General features: G+C 39.6%; 1 protein-coding gene across 4 annotated transcripts in view; it reads left to right on the top strand.

The window, feature by feature from the left end:
- znf827 (zinc finger protein 827) overlaps positions 1 to 21,818 on the top strand; it is an 80,943-nt gene extending 59,125 nt beyond the window's left edge. Inside the window, exons 9-14 of one of the 4 annotated variants that reach the window (XM_081360983.1) lie at positions 5,723 to 5,860; positions 6,593 to 6,931; positions 10,440 to 10,637; positions 12,229 to 12,406; positions 16,794 to 16,844; positions 17,192 to 17,324. In XM_081360983.1, coding sequence (XP_081217109.1) covers positions 5,723 to 5,860; positions 6,593 to 6,931; positions 10,440 to 10,637; positions 12,229 to 12,406; positions 16,794 to 16,842 — 902 coding nt within the window. In that variant the 3' untranslated portion in view covers positions 16,843 to 16,844; positions 17,192 to 17,324. Of the gene's footprint in view, positions 1 to 5,722; positions 5,861 to 6,592; positions 6,932 to 10,439; positions 10,638 to 12,228; positions 12,407 to 16,793; positions 16,845 to 17,161 lie in introns of all 4 variants that reach the window. The other 3 variants (XM_081360982.1, XM_081360981.1, XM_081360980.1) reach the window with 3 other exon arrangements.

The raw sequence follows: 21,818 nt of genomic DNA, 5'->3' as shown, positions 1-21,818 counted from the left end.
TCGCAACATGTTTTTAGTAAAATTTGTATGTGTCTGGCTTCACCGATTTGTACAGTTTGATGTAGGCCCTATATAATTTTTTAAGCTACTGTCCATTAACAAGTAATTTTTATGTGGATTTGGTGCTCATTTTGGACCCTGCTCACATGTACATATATCTATGCACACAAGCCGCCCCTCTCATCTAATGCGAGGCTACAGAGGCCCCTCGTGCTCCCACCCAGCTTTGAGACCGCTGCACTGGGCAGCTGGCACTCCCTGCCTCCCTCTACTGGCCCCTCTGGCAAAGGGTAATTAGTTTGCGCTCGCCTGGCCCGATTCCCTACACCAGTTAATGAAAAAATGATTGGGTTTTTCGTGTCCAGGGTGCGTGAAAGTTAATTCACTACACACTCAGACATGCGTTCATTCTTGCGCGCAGACACAAAGCAGACGTACACAAATCACATAAGAGCGGCTCTGACCCATGCCCATCTTTTTTCATCTCTTTTTTTTCTTTATAATTCTTTCTGTTACTCCATCTTTCTTTGGCGTTTTCATTGCTAAGAGTCTTAACACCTTATGACCCAGTGTGGGTAGTTGCTCCCACTCCTTAGTTAAGACAAAGAGCTCTAATTTTTTATTTTTAACAGCACAGTCCGTGGTCGAAAAATAATGAATTGCTCTAAAATAGTTTTGTATTTATGCCAAAGATAAACTTAATCAGTGTTTGTTTGTGTGTGTCTGTATGGCCAATATAATCATTTTTGTATAAAAAATGGCCTTTATGTTGCACTTATATGCATCAGATGAAAATCATTGTCTGCTTTTACATCTTAATTTGATATTTTTCACTTAATTGCATGGGTATACTTATAAGTTCAGTGGGTCTGTGTCATTGTGTGTGTGTGTTTGTGCGTAACAATGCTCTTCTATCCTTGCCTCTTGCCCCAAGTCATCTTCAGCATCACTGCGGAGGCTGTCTCATCTCTCTCTAATAACATTAATTAAATCATTAACCACTTCCAGGCATTGATGTAGATACTGTAGTGTCTCAATTAAGCATCAATGCCTTAACTTTTTTGTTGCAGGATCGTGAATTCTGTACATTTGACCCCAAACGTTTTGCTAACCTGCATCCAGCAGGCTGAACAAGGAGCTAGCTGGATAGTTGATTATATTATCATTTACTCACCCAGAACAGTTATTTTAAAGAATGTCTCCAAGGTTTTTGTCAATACTATGAAAGTCAGTGGGGTCCAAAAGAACAATTTGGACCCCATTGAATTTCATTATATGGAGAAAAACATTTGAAACATTCTTTAAAGTATCTTGTTTCAAAATACACTACTGTTCGAAAGTTTTGTATCTGTATGATTTTTAAAATGTTTTTGAAATTTGTCTATTATGTTCGCTAAGGCTGCAGTAAAAACAGTAAAATATTTTTTCAGGATTTACTGAATTTTATTTTCTTTTAAATAGAAAAAAAAAATCATTTTTTTTTTAATTCTTCTGATGCATCCTTGCAAAATAAGACTATTCATTTCTTTAAAGAAAAGGGTAACTCTTTATTTTAGGGTGACGCAGTTAAACGCTACTACATGTACATTATGCATAATTACAAGTAACTAACCCTAATCCAAACCCTAACCCAAACTGTAACTCTATAGTAAGTACTATAGTAAGTACATGTAGTTAATTAATATTACTCAGTACTTAGTCTTACTGAACCCAGACTTTTAAATGGTAATATATCTTTGTTTTCGGCAGAAAGTCATTCAGGTTTGTAAAGACATGAGGGTGAATAAATTACGCTTTTAGTTTTGGGGGGAACTGATGGTTTAAGCTTGTTAAGAAGCCTGGTTGTCACCTGCGTTCCAAAAACACATATATTAGCTCCCAGCAATGCTGGTATTTTCAACAGGGAAGTAGGGAGATAGATTTAGACAAATGAATCAACAACAAGAAAATGAAGGTATTAGGTGAGAGTCATAAGCTTTGCACAGGCATCCGGTCGCTCATGTCCCCCCACTGAGGCATTGTGGGAAGGTGCCATCTTTTCCCTGGCAGCCCCCAGGCTCTGTGTCACACCAGAGCTGTCAGCATCACATCACGCCGCACTGCCGCTTGGTGGAACTTGAGTCAGACGCACAGGTTCATATGAGCGGTGTGACTCAGTGGAACCGTGGGCCCCAGGGTGATGATGCTGATTCAGTGCCCTGTGTCTGATTGTGTGTTGCCTTTTCTAAACTCGCTCATAGATTGAAGCAGAGGGCAAAACACCCACTGTAGTTTTAATTAAAGCTCTTATGCAGTGCAGGTCAGCGCGGGGGACGGCTGGGAGACGGCACACACATGGCATCTGTATTTAATTATGCAGTTTAGCGATGCTAATTCATGCTGGTAATGTGGCAATACTAATCAAGTTGAATCTTTAAGATTGAAATATGGTAAAAACATCATCCGGTAATATTAAGTTTGATATCAGCAAGTGCTCAAATGTGTCAGGAGATGAAAATATAAATTATGCAAAAATTGTAATCATTTTGTAATTTATTGTATGACTTTCTTCCATTTGTGGAACATAAAAGAAGATATAGTGAAAAATATCTGTGGCCACCGTTAATTGGACCCTGATGTTTTTCAAAATATACCCTATACCATTTGAAAGTTTGGGATCTGTTAAGATTTTTTTAATGTGTTTGAAAATGGCTTAGCAAGACAGCAACGCTACATTTATTTGATAAAAAAGACAATAAAAAAGTAATATTGTGATAAAATATTCTATTTTATCTCTTATGCAGTGCAGGTCAGCGAGGGGGACCCTCATTTTGTTCCAAACCTGTATGGCTTTCTTCCTTTCTTGGAACACAAAAGAAGATATGTTGAGAAATATCTGTGACCACTGTTGATTGGAAGTACCTTCTTTTGTGTTACACAGAAAAAGAAAGTCATACAGGTTTGGAACGACAAGATAGTGAGTAAATGATGACAGAATTTTTTCAATTTTTGGTTGAACTATCCCTTTAAGGCAAATGAGGAAAAGATGATTTAATGCTCAGCACACCAAGAAAATAAATCTCTTAAATGTCTGTTTTCTTCTAGTCAGCAGTGAAATTAAATGGAGAGCAAATGGTGAATGTAAAGTCTATTTCTCTGATTTATCTTCTGATATAAAAATATACCTGTATTATGTATTCTCACTATAGAGTTTGGCTATCAGGATATCAGATTTTCACTACGTGATTATTGTAGTCAAAAGAATTCGCGTAAACACAATTATCGGTATATTTATAGAAATTAATTAAATAAAGCAATCTAACTATGTTGACTAGTTGAACTATTCTCAACTAACTTCTGTATTCTGTAAAACGTCGCATTGCTTTTGGTTCAGGTCTTTTGTATGTGTACTAAAGGAGCGAGCAAAGATGTCCATCGCATATGCAGATTGATTTTTTTTTCTTTTTTCAACAATAAAAAGAACTAGCTAGTTAAGCTGATGATTACCTTACATGTCCGTAGATATTTCCGTCAACACTTTCTCAGACAAGTGGATGTAATGAGACCTGCTTTGCTGTTTGTTCATGTGATGTTCGTCATAAAGCCTATTAATCACACTGAAAACACGAGTATAGGGAGGCATAGAGAGAGCTTATAACCAATCTGGAATATTTTTTTAACTGAAGAATTTTTCTAATGTAGGTAGTCTCGCTTTCACCTTTGTGGCAGCAGTAGCTACACACTGCAATGGTGTCGTCTTTTTTCTTTAAATATTTCTCATCAGATTCTTTCAAGGCCAGATGATCTGAGCTATACTATTCACATTGATATACAAGTGCTATACTTTTACTGTATATCAACAATTGTCTCATTTGTTTCTTTTTATCTCACATAAGGAATTTTAGAAATTGTTACTTATTTGAAACATAACTGAGAACTCCATTGATCTATGAAAGAGTAGCGTCTGAGCAATAAAGGTTTATTCTGTGACATAATTTTCCTACTTTTCCTCTGTTGGCTTAAAACTGAAGTAAAGTGCCTCCTTTTTCAGAGGTAATTAATACATCAGCAGTAAAATCGAGCAGGCAAGCAAGACATCACTTATCCTTATGTCTTTTAAAATAATGATGGATTTCAGAACTTAGCATAGGATAGATGGCTTACATTAGTTTTAACGGGTTCTCTAGGACCAATAAAAACCTTGGCATCTCTGTGCGTGATAACAATAAAATTGACACCCTGACATTAGATTGCCCTGTAGACGTGTTTATCTGAGACGTGTCTTTCAACCAAGATCGGTGTGAGGAGTAAAGGGGCACTTTTAGCATCGTTCCCTGTGACTTCTTGAGGAAACGTGCCAGCAAGTCAGACAACCCCTCCCATTGGGCCACTTTGAGACACTATTCCCGTCAGGACTTTTGGTTTGGTTTCTGGCATATACGAGCAGCCCCATGAAAATGTCCTTCAGGTCTTGCATCCAAGGCCAGTGCATCTGCTCTTTAATTGCCACCATTAAATCCTCTCTGATATGCCAAAAAAATGCCGTTTCTCCCCCAACCACTTGCCCCCCTTTTCCTCGCCATGCCCCCATCAATCCTGAGGCTGCATTGCTTATGACAGCATTTGTAAAAAATGTGCCTATTTATGAGCAAACCACAGGTCCAAAGGGACGGGGCACACACCCGCTGCATATCCAAAAGCCCCTTGCATGTTTATTGAAGAGATCAGAATGCTACGGTACATGCAGAACTTAAAAACCCTTGAGTCATTGATATGACCTACAAACCCAAAACATGCATCTCTGAATACCTTGACATGATTCAATACCCTTTTTGTTGTAAATCGCAGATTTTTTAAAAATAAGTATACATATTTCTGTTTTGTTTTGACTGTAAAGAAACATTGCTTAACATTTGGCATCCTCTCTGCCTCTCATTCCATACAGAATAATGGCCAGGCAGGCGTTCATATTGCACCAGACATTATTTGAAGGGGCTGTGTTGCATGATGACGGAATTTCTCTTCGGTTTATATATTTATTTATCTATTCATTTATTTATCTCTCTCTCCCTCCTTCCAGGGAGAGAAAAGGTGTGGCGCTGCATTTTAATTTGACGCCGAGCCAACCACCTTCATCAGAAGGTTAATACAGCTGGTCTCCTCCACTTGTGTGGCATGCTCTCTCTCTCTCTCTCTTTCTCCCCCTCTCTCGCTCTTCTAATGAAAGGTGAAAAAGGAGCACACAGTCCAATGTCAAGATAAAAAAAACACCTTGTTGGCTCCCTGATCTGGATGTATAGACTCATCAACATATTATCCAACACAGTGGCAGAACACACACTGACCTCTTGCCAACCTCGTTGTCTCTTGGTTTCTCTGTTGTATCTGCAATTACTAGTCCCCATTTCTCACAAGAGTAGGATATTTCAAGAATTTCAGAAAAATTCAAAAGGAAGTAAATGTCCTCGTATAGCATGTTTATTGTGATCTCTAGGATGTCTAGAGCAATCACTGCTACAATGTCTCGAGCAATTTTATCTACAACATTGTAAGATTTCAAACTGGAATGAGACCAAATAAATCGCTTAAGAAGTATCACCAGAGCAATAGTCTAAACTGGAACACAGGGAGTGCAGACAAGCAGAGCGATACAGTGAAACATCCCAGTGCTGTTGGACTAGATTTGAGAACCAGAACTAAATGTTGGATTTTATCTGATTTTTTTTTTTTTTTTTGTATACAGATCCAGACAAGGTGGGTAGTGAGCCAGGAAATGGACTCACCCAATGGAGACTCAATGAACAGCTCTTTCCCTGCCCTGTATGTGGCAAAGTGTTTGGTCGCCAACAGACTCTCTCCAGGCATCTCTCCCTACACACAGGTGAGAATTCATGCTCACAAACAACGTTCGACCAGTTTGGCTAAGCCGATTAACCAACTATACTGTACCAGCTACATTTTTCTGGTCCACCATCTATGCTGGTATGAGCTGGTGTTTTCAGCAGGACTTGCACTGTGAGCAAGTGACCATTGTAGTACTCCATTTATACATACGTTTGTAATCACAACTACAACTTACTTGGCTAACAGCCTTTACGAGTTTACCAAATTAAGGGCATCTGCTGGTTTACAACAACATTTAGCTTGAGTTGCTGAAAATCAAGCTTTGTTGAATGTTATATTTTCACATTTCACATACGTGTCACATACGTAGATTACCCTTCCTTTAAAGAGATTAGGCTACTGATTAGTCCTGGTGGGAAAAGTACCCAAGTAATTACTATGCTATAAGGAAGTCTCCCTGAGCTCTAAGCTCCCCTGGAGCACAACACAACCATGACCAGCCTCGCCTGATCCTTAAACAATCACATCCCGCAGGTCCCTGAGGAGCATCAATGAGCAGTCTGATCACGGTCCATCCAAATACATATCAGTCTGGACTACAAAACAAATAAATAAATATAAATTCCTGTAGGGATGGTGAACCTCAAGAGTGGAGATCTTCTGATCTTAGAATAGGGACACCTTATAAACATCATCTATCAACATCATAAATACAATCTATCTGTTTGTTTGCTTTTTAAGAGCTCTTCTGTTTGTCTTTTGTTTTCAGAAGAGAGGAAGTATAAGTGTCATTTGTGTCCATACGCAGCTAAGTGCAGAGCCAACCTCAACCAGCACCTCACCATCCACTCAGTCAAACTGGTGAACACAGATGCTGAGCAGATTGTTACCGCTGTGACCACCGATGGCCCAGAGCTCAAAAACTGCCCCTACTACTACAGCTGCCACGTCTGCGGCTTCCAAACAGAGTTTAACGCTCAGTTTGTTAGTCATATGTCTCTTCATGTGGACAAAGAGCAGTGGATGTTCTCTCTCTGCTGTAGCACCTGTGAGTATGTGGGTGTGGACGAGGCCGAGATGAAAGCTCACATCAGTGCAGGGCACGCAGGTAAGATCGCGCTATTCTTACATTGTAGATATTACCTTTAGAAATCTTGTGTTTTGGATGTTGGTGTGTACACCTGGCTTCTCAACTAGCTCATCTAGCATGACTATCTTGCTCAACCATCTTTTCCAGAAATACCATGCTGGTTTACCAGTTTTGCTAGTGAACATCTTGACAATGCTGGTTCTCCTGCTAGACCAGCATCTAACCAGGATAAACCAGCCCGTTCTTTTCTGCGGGGTGTCCAACATACTCTCTGATCTTGTTTTAAACATTTGGTAAACCTTGGCACTAGTACATCATAATATTTGCATTTTTCTTTTGAAACTGAAAATTATTCTGCTGACTTTGTAACTAGGTATGTTCTGAGTATAGGACTTCAGACGAAAAAAACGAGTCATGGGCTCCTAAAATTAAATATTTTGGAGCCAAAGGTATTCATTTTTTTTTTTTTTTGACAAATTACACCGTTTGAATCGGACATAAATGAAAAATGACTTGTGGCATTGACATTATAAAGGAATCAGTTGTGACCTGATTCACAGCTTGTGAAATGGTTTTGAAGAATTGACTGACTGACTGTTTCAAACTGTTAAAGACCCCCTGTGGTGAAAATCAAGTATTTAATGTTGTTTATATGTCTATGTGGTGTTTTTAATATGCTTTAAGACAAACCATGTGCAAAGTCATCAGTCAACACCATTGCTGAGTATTTTCTCCTTAAAACTGCAGTTTACCAAAGACAGTCTCAAAAACACAGTTTGAAATCGCTGGGGTTTCTGACGTCACAAACAATCTTATAACCAATCACGTCAACGTGCCAGGCTGCCAATGGGCATTAGCATATCATTAACAGCGAACTAGCAGGGGAGTCTTGAGAGATGCCAGGTTATCCTGGTATATTTTTCTGTTGATAGGAAAAATCGTGTACATTTAGCAATATAGCGGGTGTATGATGTCATGAGTGGAGACGGGACTAATAATTTGCATATTTATGGATCCGTGTATACTAAATGAAGCAAGGGTGTAGAGTTAAATTCAAGCTATTATAAGGCATGAAGAAATATTTTTCACAGGATTTTTTTTTTTAATATGTAATGTTGGTGATCAAAGATTTAAGGGATAAAATTAACTACAGGGGAACTTTAAGTCACAAGCAAGTTTCAGACACCTGTTTACACCTGGTATTAAGAAGCATTTTCGCCAATCCAATAAAAAGTGGACGGCGCTAAATACAGATGTAAACGGGGTCTAAAATGTTTTGAGCTTGTATACTTTCAACCCCTTCCAGAGGTAGTCGAATGCGTGTTCGATTGGCTAGCTTTCGTAGTGTAAACGCATGTTGTCGAATGTGTTGCTACTCTTCACCTACTGACCTAATGCGTAAACATTATTGGAAGCACACTAGCCAGACGAGATGTAAACTTTGCTGGCTGAAGATGACCTAAGTTTGGTTTGAAGATGAAAAACGTACCAAGCACAATGTTCTCTCACCATTCCTGATTTCTTACATGCACTCACAGTGTTCGTCGTGGTCTTGCAGCTGTCAGAGCAGAAATGAAAGCTGCTGCTCTCCGTATTTTTTTCTGCCATCTCCTTTCACATTATATGTAAATTGTGCCAGCTTATTTCGTCCATTAGATCAAAAAGCCCATACATTTACCCATCCATAGACCCTCCCCTCGAAGAAATCACGACAAAAGTGGTCGAAAGTGGACAAAAGAGAGGTGTAAACGAGAATGTGTCTTCCTCATCTACTTGTGATCAGATTAACCAAAATGCATCTTAATACCAAGTGTAAACAGGTCCTTTGTGACTGACTCATTCGTTGCATACAGAAGCTTGCACTGTAAAGATATTATTAGCTATTTCCACTTTGCTAGATGTTATTTGACGAAACCACAGACATTTTCACCAAAGATACTAGATTTGTCGCACGACTAGATTAATGTCGCACTTTTTTTTTTATTGCATTTGCAATAATTGTATGTGTAGTCTTTAGGCCTATGTGTCAGGAGCATTTCATATCATGGGACATTTTAGTATTTACATTTGCTCTTTTACAAGATTATGGACTTTTAGCATAACCTCAAAATCTGTTTGTCAGCTTGCAAGATGTTTGGTTGCGGCAGGAAATCCAGTTTGACTGAACATTGAACAGGTTACGAAGTGGATGGAGTGTCTGGAAAACCTTTTTGAAAACCATGGTTATTTTTTCAGTTCCATTTGGTGGTGCTAGTGATCACTGGGTGGACGTTGTTGACACAGAAACTCACAAGGGTTATTACAGACAAACACCTCAATCATCAGGTTTCTCCGTGGGTTTAGTTTTTAGTCGGTCATGGAACTGACTGAGGGTTCGCATTTGAGTGGGTGTTATTAGACTCCAGGCCTCACAGAGGCTGGAGGCTGAAAAATCGATAGCCCTAGTCTCTCACAACTAACCATCCAAGTAGCCCAACTCCGCCACGTCTCCCACACTCACCCTCACGCCACGGAGCTCGAGTCCACTTTCGTAAAGACAGTGAGCTCTGAGAGTGACAGCAAAAGAACAAGTTGGTTTGTCAATTGTGATTTAGCGCCCTGCCAGAGACACCTCTTGCTGCAGATTGGCTGACCTCAGGTCAGCGCCTACCAGCCTGCACTTCTTTGTCTCCTGCTGAGGAAGGTGACAGAGAGTTGCGACTGTCACTGAGGTGCCCGCCTGGCACATCCACATGCTTCTCTTTTTACAGCAGGTGTTCAGCTAAACCCATACTCTAATTCATTGTGGTTTTTCAAGCCATGTCTGTCGCTTACAGTAGCCTTATAGAGGCCGTTGAGTTCACTCACGGAGATGAAGTCCTGCTCTTCATAACGCATACGAGTCACACAGCGCATCTGTATTCAAAGATGTCATTGCAGCTGACAAAAGATTAAACATGACCACCTACTCTGTATTCCGCATGTGTTCTTTCAAAGGAACGGGAGTCTTAACATGTGAGCGAAGCGCGTGTACGAGCTGGTATCGGCCATTTCGTGAGCTCTGAGAGCCCTAGGGGAGAGCCATGGCCTGAGATGCTCCCGCCATCTTAGCTGTGGCGGCCCTGACCTAGGCAGCCCCCCTCCCCTGCTGCTCTCAGGCACAGCGTAGATCAATAAGAGCGCAGGCTTGAGTGTTCTGGCTGCTTGGATACAGAAGTCAGGCTAAACCCACAAGAGTGCCTCTTAGGGAAGAGAGCCCACCTCCCCTGACTTTTAAGGCTTAATACCGCACTGCTCTAGGCATACATATTCCAGCCCAGCTCACTGGGTGGATCTCAATCAATTGCGGGATTTTTCTCCCCCTTTGCTTTACTCATTACAGAATTCATTATCAAACCTTGAGCGTTAAAAGATGTTCCCGCTTAATTCTCGGATGGCTTAAGCTAAGCCGAGTCTTTGATACCATCATGTCATTCAAATACAAGTTTGTCTTGTATTCAGGAAGTGACCCTCGATATCTTTTTTTTTTTTTTTTCATCCCACACAGGTCTCAATTCCAGAAGCCCACTCAGTGAGACCAAGAGCACTTCCTCCTCTCTCTCAGCCCTCAGCGACTCCCTCAATAGCTCTGAAGGTGGAGATGTTGCCCAAGGTAACGAAGAACTAAAAAGCCTTTTGGCTCCACCTTCTTCTGTGGGCAGCCAATCAAGCTCAGGCCCTGGAACAGATGAAAAAGCAGAGAAAGGTGAGACTTTTATCAGTTGCACAAATTAATTTAATTCCAGAACTAATTAAAGATGATCTCAGGCATGTTAGGTATAAAAAAAAAAATCTCTTCTGAAAAATGTTGTACACTCTAGTCGTATCAATAGCCTTATAAAAGATGTTTAATTTACATGGAGCAGGTCATGTTGAGATCACCTGACCAGCTGATTGCTCAATTTTTCACAGTATATTGTTTAAAAGTTTGGGGTCAGTATGTTTTCTTTACTTTTTTTTCAGTAAGGACAATAAATTGATCAAATGTTTCAATAAAGCATTACTGTTACAAATAAATGCTGTTCTTTTGAACTTTCTATTCATCAAAGAATCTTGAAAAAAAATTCAATTATCTTGGTTTCAAAATATTAAACAGCACAACTGTTTTCAACATTGATAACAATAAGTGTGTCTTAAGCACCAAATCGGCATATTAGAATGATTTCTGAAGGATCATGTGACTGAAGACTGGAGTAATGATGCTGAAAATTCAGTTTGCATCACAGGAATAAAATACATTTTAAAATATATTAAAATAGACAGTTATTTTAAATTGTTATAATATTTTACAGTATTACTTGTTTTACTGTATGTAATGAAGTTCGTTGTTATGGGAAGAAGGAGGCGGGAACCAGCGAACATTAAAAAATAAATAAATAAATAAACAAATACAAAACAAAAGTCCAGGCCTGTTCCTCTCTCGCTCTTCACTGTCGTCGCTGCTCCTTTTATGCTTCCGCTCCTCTGTGAGTGATATGAGACCAGTGCGTTGTGCAGGTGTCGCTCATCAGTAATCACGCCACCGTCGTGATTCGTCCTGCTCGCCACACTGTACTTATGATTAAATAAATTCAGCCTTGGTAAGCATTAGAGAGACTTCTTTCAAAAACACTTTTAAAAAGTTTTTGAATGGTAGTGTAGATATAGAAAATATAGATTTTTTTTAAACATTAATTATTTTTAACATTCTGATAAGCATTATGCAATTTTTCTAATTGAAGTTAAGGATGTTAAAGAAAGTTATTATAAAGTGTTAATAAGAAATATAGCTTTTTAAATTATTATTACTGGCAGTCTCTGAGTTGGGAGGTCCCTGGGTCTATGACTGTTGAAAACCCCTGCCTTAAAGGGATAGTTCACCCAAAAATGAAAATTCTGTCATCATTTACTCACCCTCATGTTGTTCCAATCCTGTATAAATTTCTTTCTTCTTTTGAACACAAAAGAAGATATTTTTAAGAATGTCAGTAACCAAACAGTTGATGGGCCCCATTGACTTCCATAGTATTTTTCTCCTGCTATGGAAGTCAATGGGGCTCATCAACTGTTTGATTACCCATATTCTTCAAAATATCTTCTTTTGGGTCCAATAGAAGAAAGTAATTTATACCGGTTTAAAACAACTTGAGGGTGAGTAATTGATGACAGAATTTTCATTTTTGGGTGAACTATTCATTTAAGAGAATCATTGAGCTATAAAATAGATTAAATGTCTAATGCTGACACAATATAAGATGATGTATAGAGATGATAATGGAATGCCTTTTTTCTCTCTCTTCCTTGCTGTTATCCCACAGGCTTTGAATGTGTTTTCTGCAACTTTGTGTGTAAAACTCGGCCCATGTACGAGCGGCACCTACAGATCCACCTGATCACGCGTATGTTTGAGTGCGACGTGTGCCACAAGTTCATGAAGACCCCCGAGCAGCTCCTGGAGCACAAGAAGTGCCACACCGTCCCCGCTGGAGGGCTCAAGTAAGGAAAGCAAGTACAGCACGTCCCTCCCCACAACCTCACAAAACCCCGCTCCCACCCTACCTCAGCTCCTACCCCCTCAGGCAGGACACAGCCCAGTTTTAAACAGAGTCTATCCAGGAGCACTGGTCGAGGATCAGGCTGGATTCACAACAGAGTTTGTACCAGATATGCAAAGTTCATCGAGCAGTGCTTCAGGGTAACCTCTACGTGGAGCCATGTACAGTAGAAGCGTGTTCTAGACAGAGTTCCTGAATGTGCCTAAAACATATATTAGTACACAATGCTAATTAGTCAGAGATTTCAATGTACTATTTATAACCTCACTTTACTGCTAATACTTTTTTTAAAGGAACAGTTCTCCCATTAATTCATGTTGTTCCAAACTTGTATGATTTTCTTTCATGGAACACAAAATCAGAAATTTCTCTTTTCCATTTAGTTGCAATTAATTGGTACTGGAGCTTTCAGGTTTCAAAAAGAATGCTAAAACAGCATGAAAGTATCATAAGTTGTCCATACACTCTCCAAGTCTTTTATAGCCATATGTTATCTTTTTTAAGGAACAGACCAAAATTTCAGTGGGTATTCACTGAAGATCTTGATACATGCCCTAGCCTTTCAATTACGAGAGTTTGTGAGAGAAATAGTGGTCTAAATCCCGGTTTGAGAGTTCTAGTTCTTATCTAGTGAATGAATCGGTCCATCTAAAAAAAAAAAAAAAACAGTAATATTTATTCCAATTTTTAAGCCGTGACACACCAAGTCTGCGTCAATAGCTAGCGGAGAGGAAACCCGACTGTGTTGTCACCTTGTCGGCTGCGTCTGGGATAAAAAGCTGCGCTTGAACACACTGCAAAGACTACAGCCGACTACCAACTAGCATATGTATTCTGTGCCTGCGTGTAAGGAAATAACAGATTATTTTAGCAGATAATGAAATCTATCCGAAAAACAATATTGCAGATATACAAACCTTAATCAAAGCAGCGCTTGCTTCCCATTGTGAATATCAATCATGCTTGATCACTTTCTTTATTCCAGGTGGCTCATGTTGTAATGAAAATATTCACATATTGGAATGCTCATGTATGATGATGTAAAATTAGAACAGCCTTCTGTCTGTGCCGTCTTGACTTCTTTGCTCACTTGCATCACTTTTGTTTTATTCTCGTGCACTAAATTATTTGCTAAACTGAATAGCCAATCAGCTCTCACCGAATGGAACACACCGCAAATGGCCTGACGTTGGCCGACAGCCGACTTGGTGTGTCACGGCCCTTTGACTGATCCAGTTCAGTTTCAGGCCACTGACTCAATGATCTGGTTGTAGCAGTTCTCAAGTTAACAGCCTATTGAAGGAAAAGATTTTTCATGAATAACAAATTTGTCTGTTCATCACTTACCTTTAGAAGACTATAGAAGAATGTAGCACATTAGTCATATGGACCACTTTTATGGTTCTTTTGTATCCTTGTTGAAGCTTGAAAGTTCCAGGCCTATTCATTGTAGTTGCAAAGAGAAGAAAATGTGGTCACACTTTAGTTTAGGGTCCAATTTTCAATATAAACTAATTATTAACTATGAGTTTTGCCTTAATAAACTCATAATTGCTGCTTATTAATAGTAAGGTAGTTGTTAAGTTAGGAATTGGGTAAGATAAAGGGATGTAGAATATAGTCATGCAGAATAAGGCATTAATATGTGCTTTATAAGTACTAATAAACAACCAATATCCTAGTGATATGCATGCTAATAAGCAACTAGTTCATAATGAGAATTGGACTCCAAATATAAGTGTTACCGAAAATGTATCTTTCGTGTTCTATTTAAGGGAATAAAAAACATGGGTTTGGAACAACATGGTGTGTAAAACCTTACATTTTTTTGAATTACACTTTAATTTACAAGAGGAATAACAAAAGCCTGTTATTTTTCCCCTTATTAATCAATGTTTGGGAAGTAGGGCTCCCCATATGTATCATTTGTAATTCCACTTTGCAAGTGTTCTTGACAGTCAGGGATGCTAATTCTACATAGGTAAGCACACAAATCACAGGCACTTTCATGAACGAGCCCCTTCCTTTGGAAAGCCTGTGGTAGACATTACTGCAAAAGGTCTGGGCCCGCATGTGAAAATATATCAGAAGAAATCACAACAAGCCAGTCAGCACTAGTCCATCTGTTGAGCAGCTCCACTGCCAAGACCATTAGGCTACAGTTCACACTGTTCTTTCTCAGCCTGTCATAACCGCCACCACAGTTACAACAACACATTTAAACACAATGAATACTCATCTGAAGGCAAATAGACACCCTATTTCCAAACACTTACAAGACGAACTGACCCCCAAGTTGATATCTTGTTTTGTTTGGGGTTTTTCTGTTTTATGAAACTGAACAAACACAAAGTCCAGTCTTTGATATTTTCTGTTGTACTTGTCTAGTTGTTTGACATACATAATTCATGTCTTAAGGTCATGTATTTCAGATTTCATTGCCTCATCTTGTCATTTATGGCTATGCTTTCCCATGCTAGACACATTTTTTAGATTGTAGTTATCACTCATTAGAGCGCTTAGCCATTACAAGCCACAGGTATAGGAGGAAAATAAACCTAAAACAGTAGCAAAACTTCTCTAACATGGAGGGACAGACAGTGTTTTACTAGCGGCCTTATTTGGCATTTATGATAAAACGCATGATAAGAAGTGTTATTTGAGCATTTGCTATTCCAAATGTGCCTTTAAAAGTTTGAAAAGATGGTACGCCTTTAAATATTGAGATTTTAAGATAATAATGACAATGAATAAAGGCAGGCCTTCTATATTCTGACTTTTATTTAAAAATGTATCAAATGGGGAAGTTATTTGAAAGGGACTCAGCATGTAATCTGTGGTTTATTATTCTCTTTTTATGGCTGGAAAAACAATTAAATAAATCCTCCATTTAATATTTTGTATTTCCAGTATTTGAGCAAAAAAAATGTTCTCTATTTCCCCAGAAAGTGTTTCCTGGTCAGTATCTTAAACAATTACATTTTGAATCTGTAATGGTTCAATGACTCTGGAGTTTAAGTGTGCGTGTGTGTGTGTGTGGTCGACATTAATGTTATATTATATGTATAGCAGCTGACTGCTTACAAATCACTGCATGTTTTTTTTCACGGGATCTTTCTCCCACAGCAGGGTTCCAGTTGGCTGGATTAATGTCTGCTTATGAATATTCCATACAAGATGTCATAGTTTGGAACTGGACTGTATATTTTTGTATATAAATACCTGCACTTAAGTGTCCTTATCTTAGACATGTAGTCTCTGGGGATTCTCTGCTAATTCTATTCTATTTACATAATCCTATATAAAATCCAAGAAAAGCAGCAATAAATGCACCCCATAGGAATATGTTATTAAGTTGTGTTAAGTTGTGGTTTGTTGAAGTATCAACCTTGTCTCAAATGTTTCGCCAAAAATTGCTTAGGAATGAATAAAATATACCAAATGAGACATGCTGTAAGATTATAGAGCTATGATATTCAAGATTATTTTGAGACAGTCCTCAAGATGACTTTCATGTTTTTGAGATAAAATTGCTTTTGGTCACAAACAGTTTCTTTTAACCAACACTTTTACACCCCTTTTCTGGGTAAATTCGACGTTTTGAGCCAGATGTTGGTCTGTAATTGAGGTGTACCAGTGGGTAATGATGTCATTGTATGATGTCATACTTTCTTCTGGCACACATTTAAGTATTTTTGTTTTGTTCTCCAATTTATAAAAAAGAAATCTAATTCCTTTAAAGAAGATACATTTTTGTGAGTTACGAGTTAAGTTAATGGAGAATATCTTATTTTATGGTTACCCTACTGCCAATTCCTGCTTAAAACAAGAAGAAGAAAAAAATACTAATAATAATTTTATTTTGGTTTAAGTATGTTTAGATATTTTAACTGGAAAACAGGACTGGGTGCAGTGTCTGCTTACTCTGTGAAATTATGCTTCCTCGTTGTTTTACTGTATCTTTACTGTTCGTCTTTACTGCCCGTATAATCTGTTTGTTATTAATTTGGTAACTTTTACTATCCCTCAAAATAATGCACTATGCAGCCGCTCTTGATTCAACTAAATTTTTACAAATTATAAACTCATTTTTGGTGTATAGACAAACTCCAGAGTCATTGCACAATAGAGATTCAAAACATAAGAGCACAAATCCCAGTAGTGATCAAATCAGTTTGCTCACTGTCAGCTGATGGGAGTCTTGCTGTATTCTGGCTGCCCAGCTGCTTTTTTAGTCAGGGCTAGAGAGTTTCACAGCGCTCTAGTTCAGTGTTGAGGTAGAGAGGCGCCCTTCACAGTGTGCTTTCTGAGGTCATTCTGTTCTGCAGGGTTTGTGAAGCGCTTTGGGGCCCTGAGCAGATGAAAGGTGCTATTTAAATGTAAGTGCCACTCATTTATTCATTTACCTTCATCTGATTCCCGTTCCAACCTGTCCGCAACCACACTGCCATACGCACGCACACACACACACACACACACCCTCTAACACGTAGCAGTGTGCACACAGACTGTAGCTTGTATACACGACAGAGGGTAAGACACACTAAATGCCTCCTTCATCCCTTCCCTTTGTCCATTCTGTGTGTTCTTCATTTCATTTAAGAGAACAGAGTGTGTTTTCTCATTCGGGAGGTGCATTATTAAATGTCTCCCACCTCTGTGTCCTACACCCTGCTCCTCCTGTCTCTTTGACCAGGTGCCCTCTCTGCATCTACTCCACTAACAGGCCAGCCGCCATGGAGGGCCACCTGAAGACGCACTACAAGATGGAGTATCGCTGCCGCATCTGCCAAGCCGTGTGGGCCAATCAGGCAGAGCTGGAAAGGCACACACGTGCTCACCGCCTGGGCAACCACTACAAGTGCGAGCAGTGCGGCTACCTCTCCAAAACAGCCAACAAGCTCATCGAGCATGTGCGCGTGCACACCGGCGAGCGGCCTTTCCACTGCGACCGCTGCAGCTACAGCTGCAAACGCAAGGACAATCTCAACCTCCACAAGCGGCTCAAGCATGCGCCGAGACAGACCTTCGGTTGCGCCCAGTGCCCGTTCACCACCACTCACCCGTTCGTCTACAGCCGCCATGTTAAAAAGCACCAAGGCGGGGAGGGGAGCGCCGAGGAAGGTGAGGCTCGGCCAGGTACGCCACGTCCGGGCCTTTTGGAGCGAGGTGGGAGCAGCAGCGGGAGCGGGGACAGTGGGAGCACCAGTCCGCTCATGAACCTGTCCGCCTCTCAAGCCTTGCAGTCTGTCGCCCTGTCAATCACCAGCAAGCAGCAAGACGGCACGCCAACCGCGCGCTACCTCTCGGCCAACGGCACGCTCTCCACACTGGCGGCTCGCTACTTGGAACAGTACAGGAACTGTGACCTGGCTCACCTCATCCCCCTCACCACGCTCTTTACGGCCCGGCGCTTCACATTCCACAGCCCCTCACCCTCAAACTCCTCACCGCCCTTCTCGGCATTCTGGTCCAACTCATCCCCTCAGTCACCGCCCTCTCCCCCGTCACTTAAACACTCCTTCCTGGCATACCTTGGACTGACAGAGAGAGCTAAGACCATTTGACCATCCTCGTCCCTGCTTCTTCTGCTTCACTGAGTTTCCCCATATCATCGGTCACCAACATCACTAACTGTTCCACAGGCAGGCTGAAGTGCCGCCCTGAAAAGTAGTAATGATAGTAAAACATCCATTTATCAAAGGAAATGCTATCCACGTTCAAGGCATTTCGTTTTCTGTTCGATCGCAATCCAATCGTTGCTCTTTTTTAAGAGGTCTTATAACAGTTGTTTTCCTCTGCAAATTGTGAATGACCTGGAATCCGATAATAGTGCTTTATCTATTACAAGTTTTGTATTCGTTTTATTGGGCGAAAGGAAACAAAGAATATATAAGCTTGCAGGCGCTAAGCTTTTTTTGTGCATTTTGTCAGGAATCCGACAGCATGTTCGCTATGTGTTGCAATTGTTTTTTGAAGTCATTTAGGGGCTCAGTATGAAATACAGTATATTGGGGTATACAGTATATGGCACGACAAAAACCAATGAAACGGATAGCTATCTTTCGAGTCTTGTTTCCAAAGCGAAGCCTCAGACCACGCACTTGTTAATTTATCAAGCTGTACATAGTTTTGTAGTCTTTCTTTTCTCTTATCCCCCACGTCTGTTGGCATTGACTGGTTGTGCTAAATGGTGAGACCATTGGCAAATGCTAATCTTGCCTCAGCAACAAGCATCAGGCCCTTTATGACACCTGGAGGCACAGCTGATGGCATTTCTTAATACAAGCCATTCAGGGCACGCTAATGGCAAAAGCAATCATCACCACTACCGCAGTGGTCGTCAACCCATGATGCAGCCCTTCAGTATCACTCACCCTACTATTGTTCTCTGCAGATTGTGCCATAGTTGACCAAGGTGGGCTGGCGGTATCCAGTAGGCATGAGATATAATGACCAGTCAAGCGCCCTGTGCATAGCTAACGTATATAATGCGCACCCCTACGATTAACAAGATGTATAAGGTGACAGGTTTTTGGGAAAGAGCCGATTATTCTGTCACAAAGGCCGATTCAATGGTGCTTTTTGGAGCTTTTTTGTAATTTTGTGTGTAAAAAAAAAAAAATGTTCCAAAATGACTTGAATGAATGTACTTTTTGTTGGTTAATGTTAAAGTGATACAGAGGTAGCTGGACGGTGGTAAGTGAGTTCATGGGAAAACAATGGTATCTCAGTGGCCTTCTGTGTCTTAAATTTTGTTCTTCTAGTTGTTTTATTATTTTTTATTATTACTTTTATTTTGAAAGAGCCTTTGAAATGTAAAATGCAAATATATATATAAATATATATATATATATATATATATCCTGTACTAACAAGCTATTATGAGAACCCCATTGGAAAATGGCTCTCAAGTGCAATGTGGAGGCAGCCATTATGAGTAGGATTTGTGGAAGCATGGCTTTCCATATGCGGGCAAACATGGTACCATAATTCTGTGTTCCCCTCTCCGTGTTTTGAGTTTTAATTGCACTTAAACTTTTGAAATGTTTTAAACAAAAGCACTTACATCCAACAGAAAACGTTCTTGATGCCAATTAGTTCCTCTGCCTCTTCAGACAGCCTCAATGCTATTTAAGTAATTGTTTTTGTTTGTTTGTTTTTTGGTTTGCCACAATGGTTGAAAATACCAATTCTAAACCTGTAGGTATTTGCCAAACAGCAGTGGTTGACTGCTCAATTTTGATGGGTCGTATGGCATGTGTAATGCGGACAGCTGAGTTCAAAATCCCCCTGGACACCAAAGGGCCAGGCTAAATTTTTAACAGCGGTTTTGCACAGTGCTGTAAAAATTGCACTTTTTTAAACAAAGTATCCAAACGCAATTATATTCAATGCTCTAAAATCTAAAACATTCAAAGGATTCACTGCCCATAATGTTGGAGAGCTCCGAATAAATCTATCCCCTAGATCATTTCGGTTCAAATACAGTTTAACTCATGTTCTAAATAGATTAACTGTTGCATTTGCAGTTGCAGATTGATTTTTGATGAGCACTTTTGCTTAGTTACTGGATAGACAGATCTATTTTAAGAATTTAGAATATAGGAAACTTGAATTGGTGCTAAAAGAGTAACTTAGCATGTGTTTGGTTTAGTAACCAAACACCAATAAGCTGATGCCCATAAGCTCAATATAGCCAAATATTGGTTGATTAATTAGCCTGGTCAATATATCGGTCTATATAAACCCATTCTACTTAGCCTGTCATGAAAAACATGTGCAAAGCTCAAGCTTGAGGTCCTAAAATACTTTGTTTATATTTTGAAATATTCTTTGACTATAGATGCTTTAGGACTAAACTGTGGCCCTGTTTTTGTCCAGCAAACATGATTTGATCAATAATTTCAATGTTGTCCATCATAGATGTACAATGGTCTCCCACTTACATTCATACAAGGATAGCAGATAATGGATTAAAAAAAAGTGGCCTGTTTAGACATAAATTGCATCAGGTGACAAAAGGTTTTGGATAAAGCTGACCTTCCAAAAGGAACCTTTGCAGGTCAACCTTGAACTGCAAAGAGATAATTATTCACTCCCAGTTTTATGTTTGTTCACCTCTCACTTGCCCATTGAGAGGATTTGGGGGGAAATATCTATATTTAAGGCCATTTTATAAGTGAAATGCAGGCTAGAAATAGAGCCATTACAATATGGTATAGTTTCTTGGCCCCACACAGTATCCATACTTTATAGGCCTACTTGTATTTTTTGCTCTCATAATATCTTTTCATTTTCTTTATGTAAATGCCCAGCATGCAGTCTAGTGGTATGTTGTACTTTAAGTGGAGCTTCTTTGCTTGTTAATAAAGCTCCTGCTCAACCCATTATCTTTTATGCTCTAGTGCCACTTGGTGGCAAGGAGTGGCCCAAGAGCCTGAGATGAAGTGAAACTGATCCTCAGGACCCATTTTGATAGAATGAATTCAAATGGAATGTCCATTGGACAACATCCTTTTGTCCGTCTGCCTTGGAACACCATGTAATCATCATGTAGAAGAACATGCCTGCTGCTCTTTCATGCTAAGTTGTGTGGGCAAGAGGGATCTCTCTCTGTTCCAATTCCAGTATTTATAAATACCTAATACTTGGCGTTCTGTTTGCCTAATCGCAAGGAGGAGCATTTTTTTGTTTTAGCGTCATTGCGCATCAAACGAGACTGACTACCTTTTTAGCACTTCAAAAGATGCATGAAATTGCTCTTGATCTCTAGTTTGTAGCACTTACTCTTTTTTTTTTTTTTGGTCCAAAAAAAATAAAGGCCAACTCGTTTTGCATTTAGCTTTGCGGGTTATTCTGCACAATCTGTTTGCTTTATCTCTTGCTGTACTCTACAACTCAATAAGGCTCAAGTATCATTTTGTTCCTTTTTGGCACCCAGTAAAACTTGTTATGTGCTGTATAAAGCTTTTTTATTACTTCATTATTAAGGCTGTACAGGGTTGTTTGTGACAATAACTGGTAATTAGATCATTTGTACTTTTTATTTTGTTTTGTATTTCAGTTTTCTTGGTTTTTGCATTCTTTGTTCAAATTGCCAGTTCTAAATGTAACAGGATTTGAAAGTAAAGCTTACATCACATATTACCTTAAAGGTCTTGTTGTCCATTTTATCAATGCACGCATGTTTTACTTTGATGTCTCCAACTTTCATAACCTGCAATTGTTCTATTCAGGTACAGAGTAAAGATATAGTTAAAGTGGCACAGAATGAGGACACAGGAAGTGACATCAGTGCAAGGTAAAATTGTTTCTAAGCAGGGATTTGTATGGAAGCCCTTTTTCACCAC

The sequence above is a fragment of the Scardinius erythrophthalmus genome (genome assembly GCF_964197995.2).
Source record: "Scardinius erythrophthalmus genome assembly, chromosome: 3".
Taxonomy (NCBI): domain Eukaryota; kingdom Metazoa; phylum Chordata; class Actinopteri; order Cypriniformes; family Leuciscidae; genus Scardinius; species Scardinius erythrophthalmus.
The sequence above is the reverse complement of the archived record's forward strand: the minus strand, read 5'-3'. Positions and strand labels throughout refer to the sequence as shown.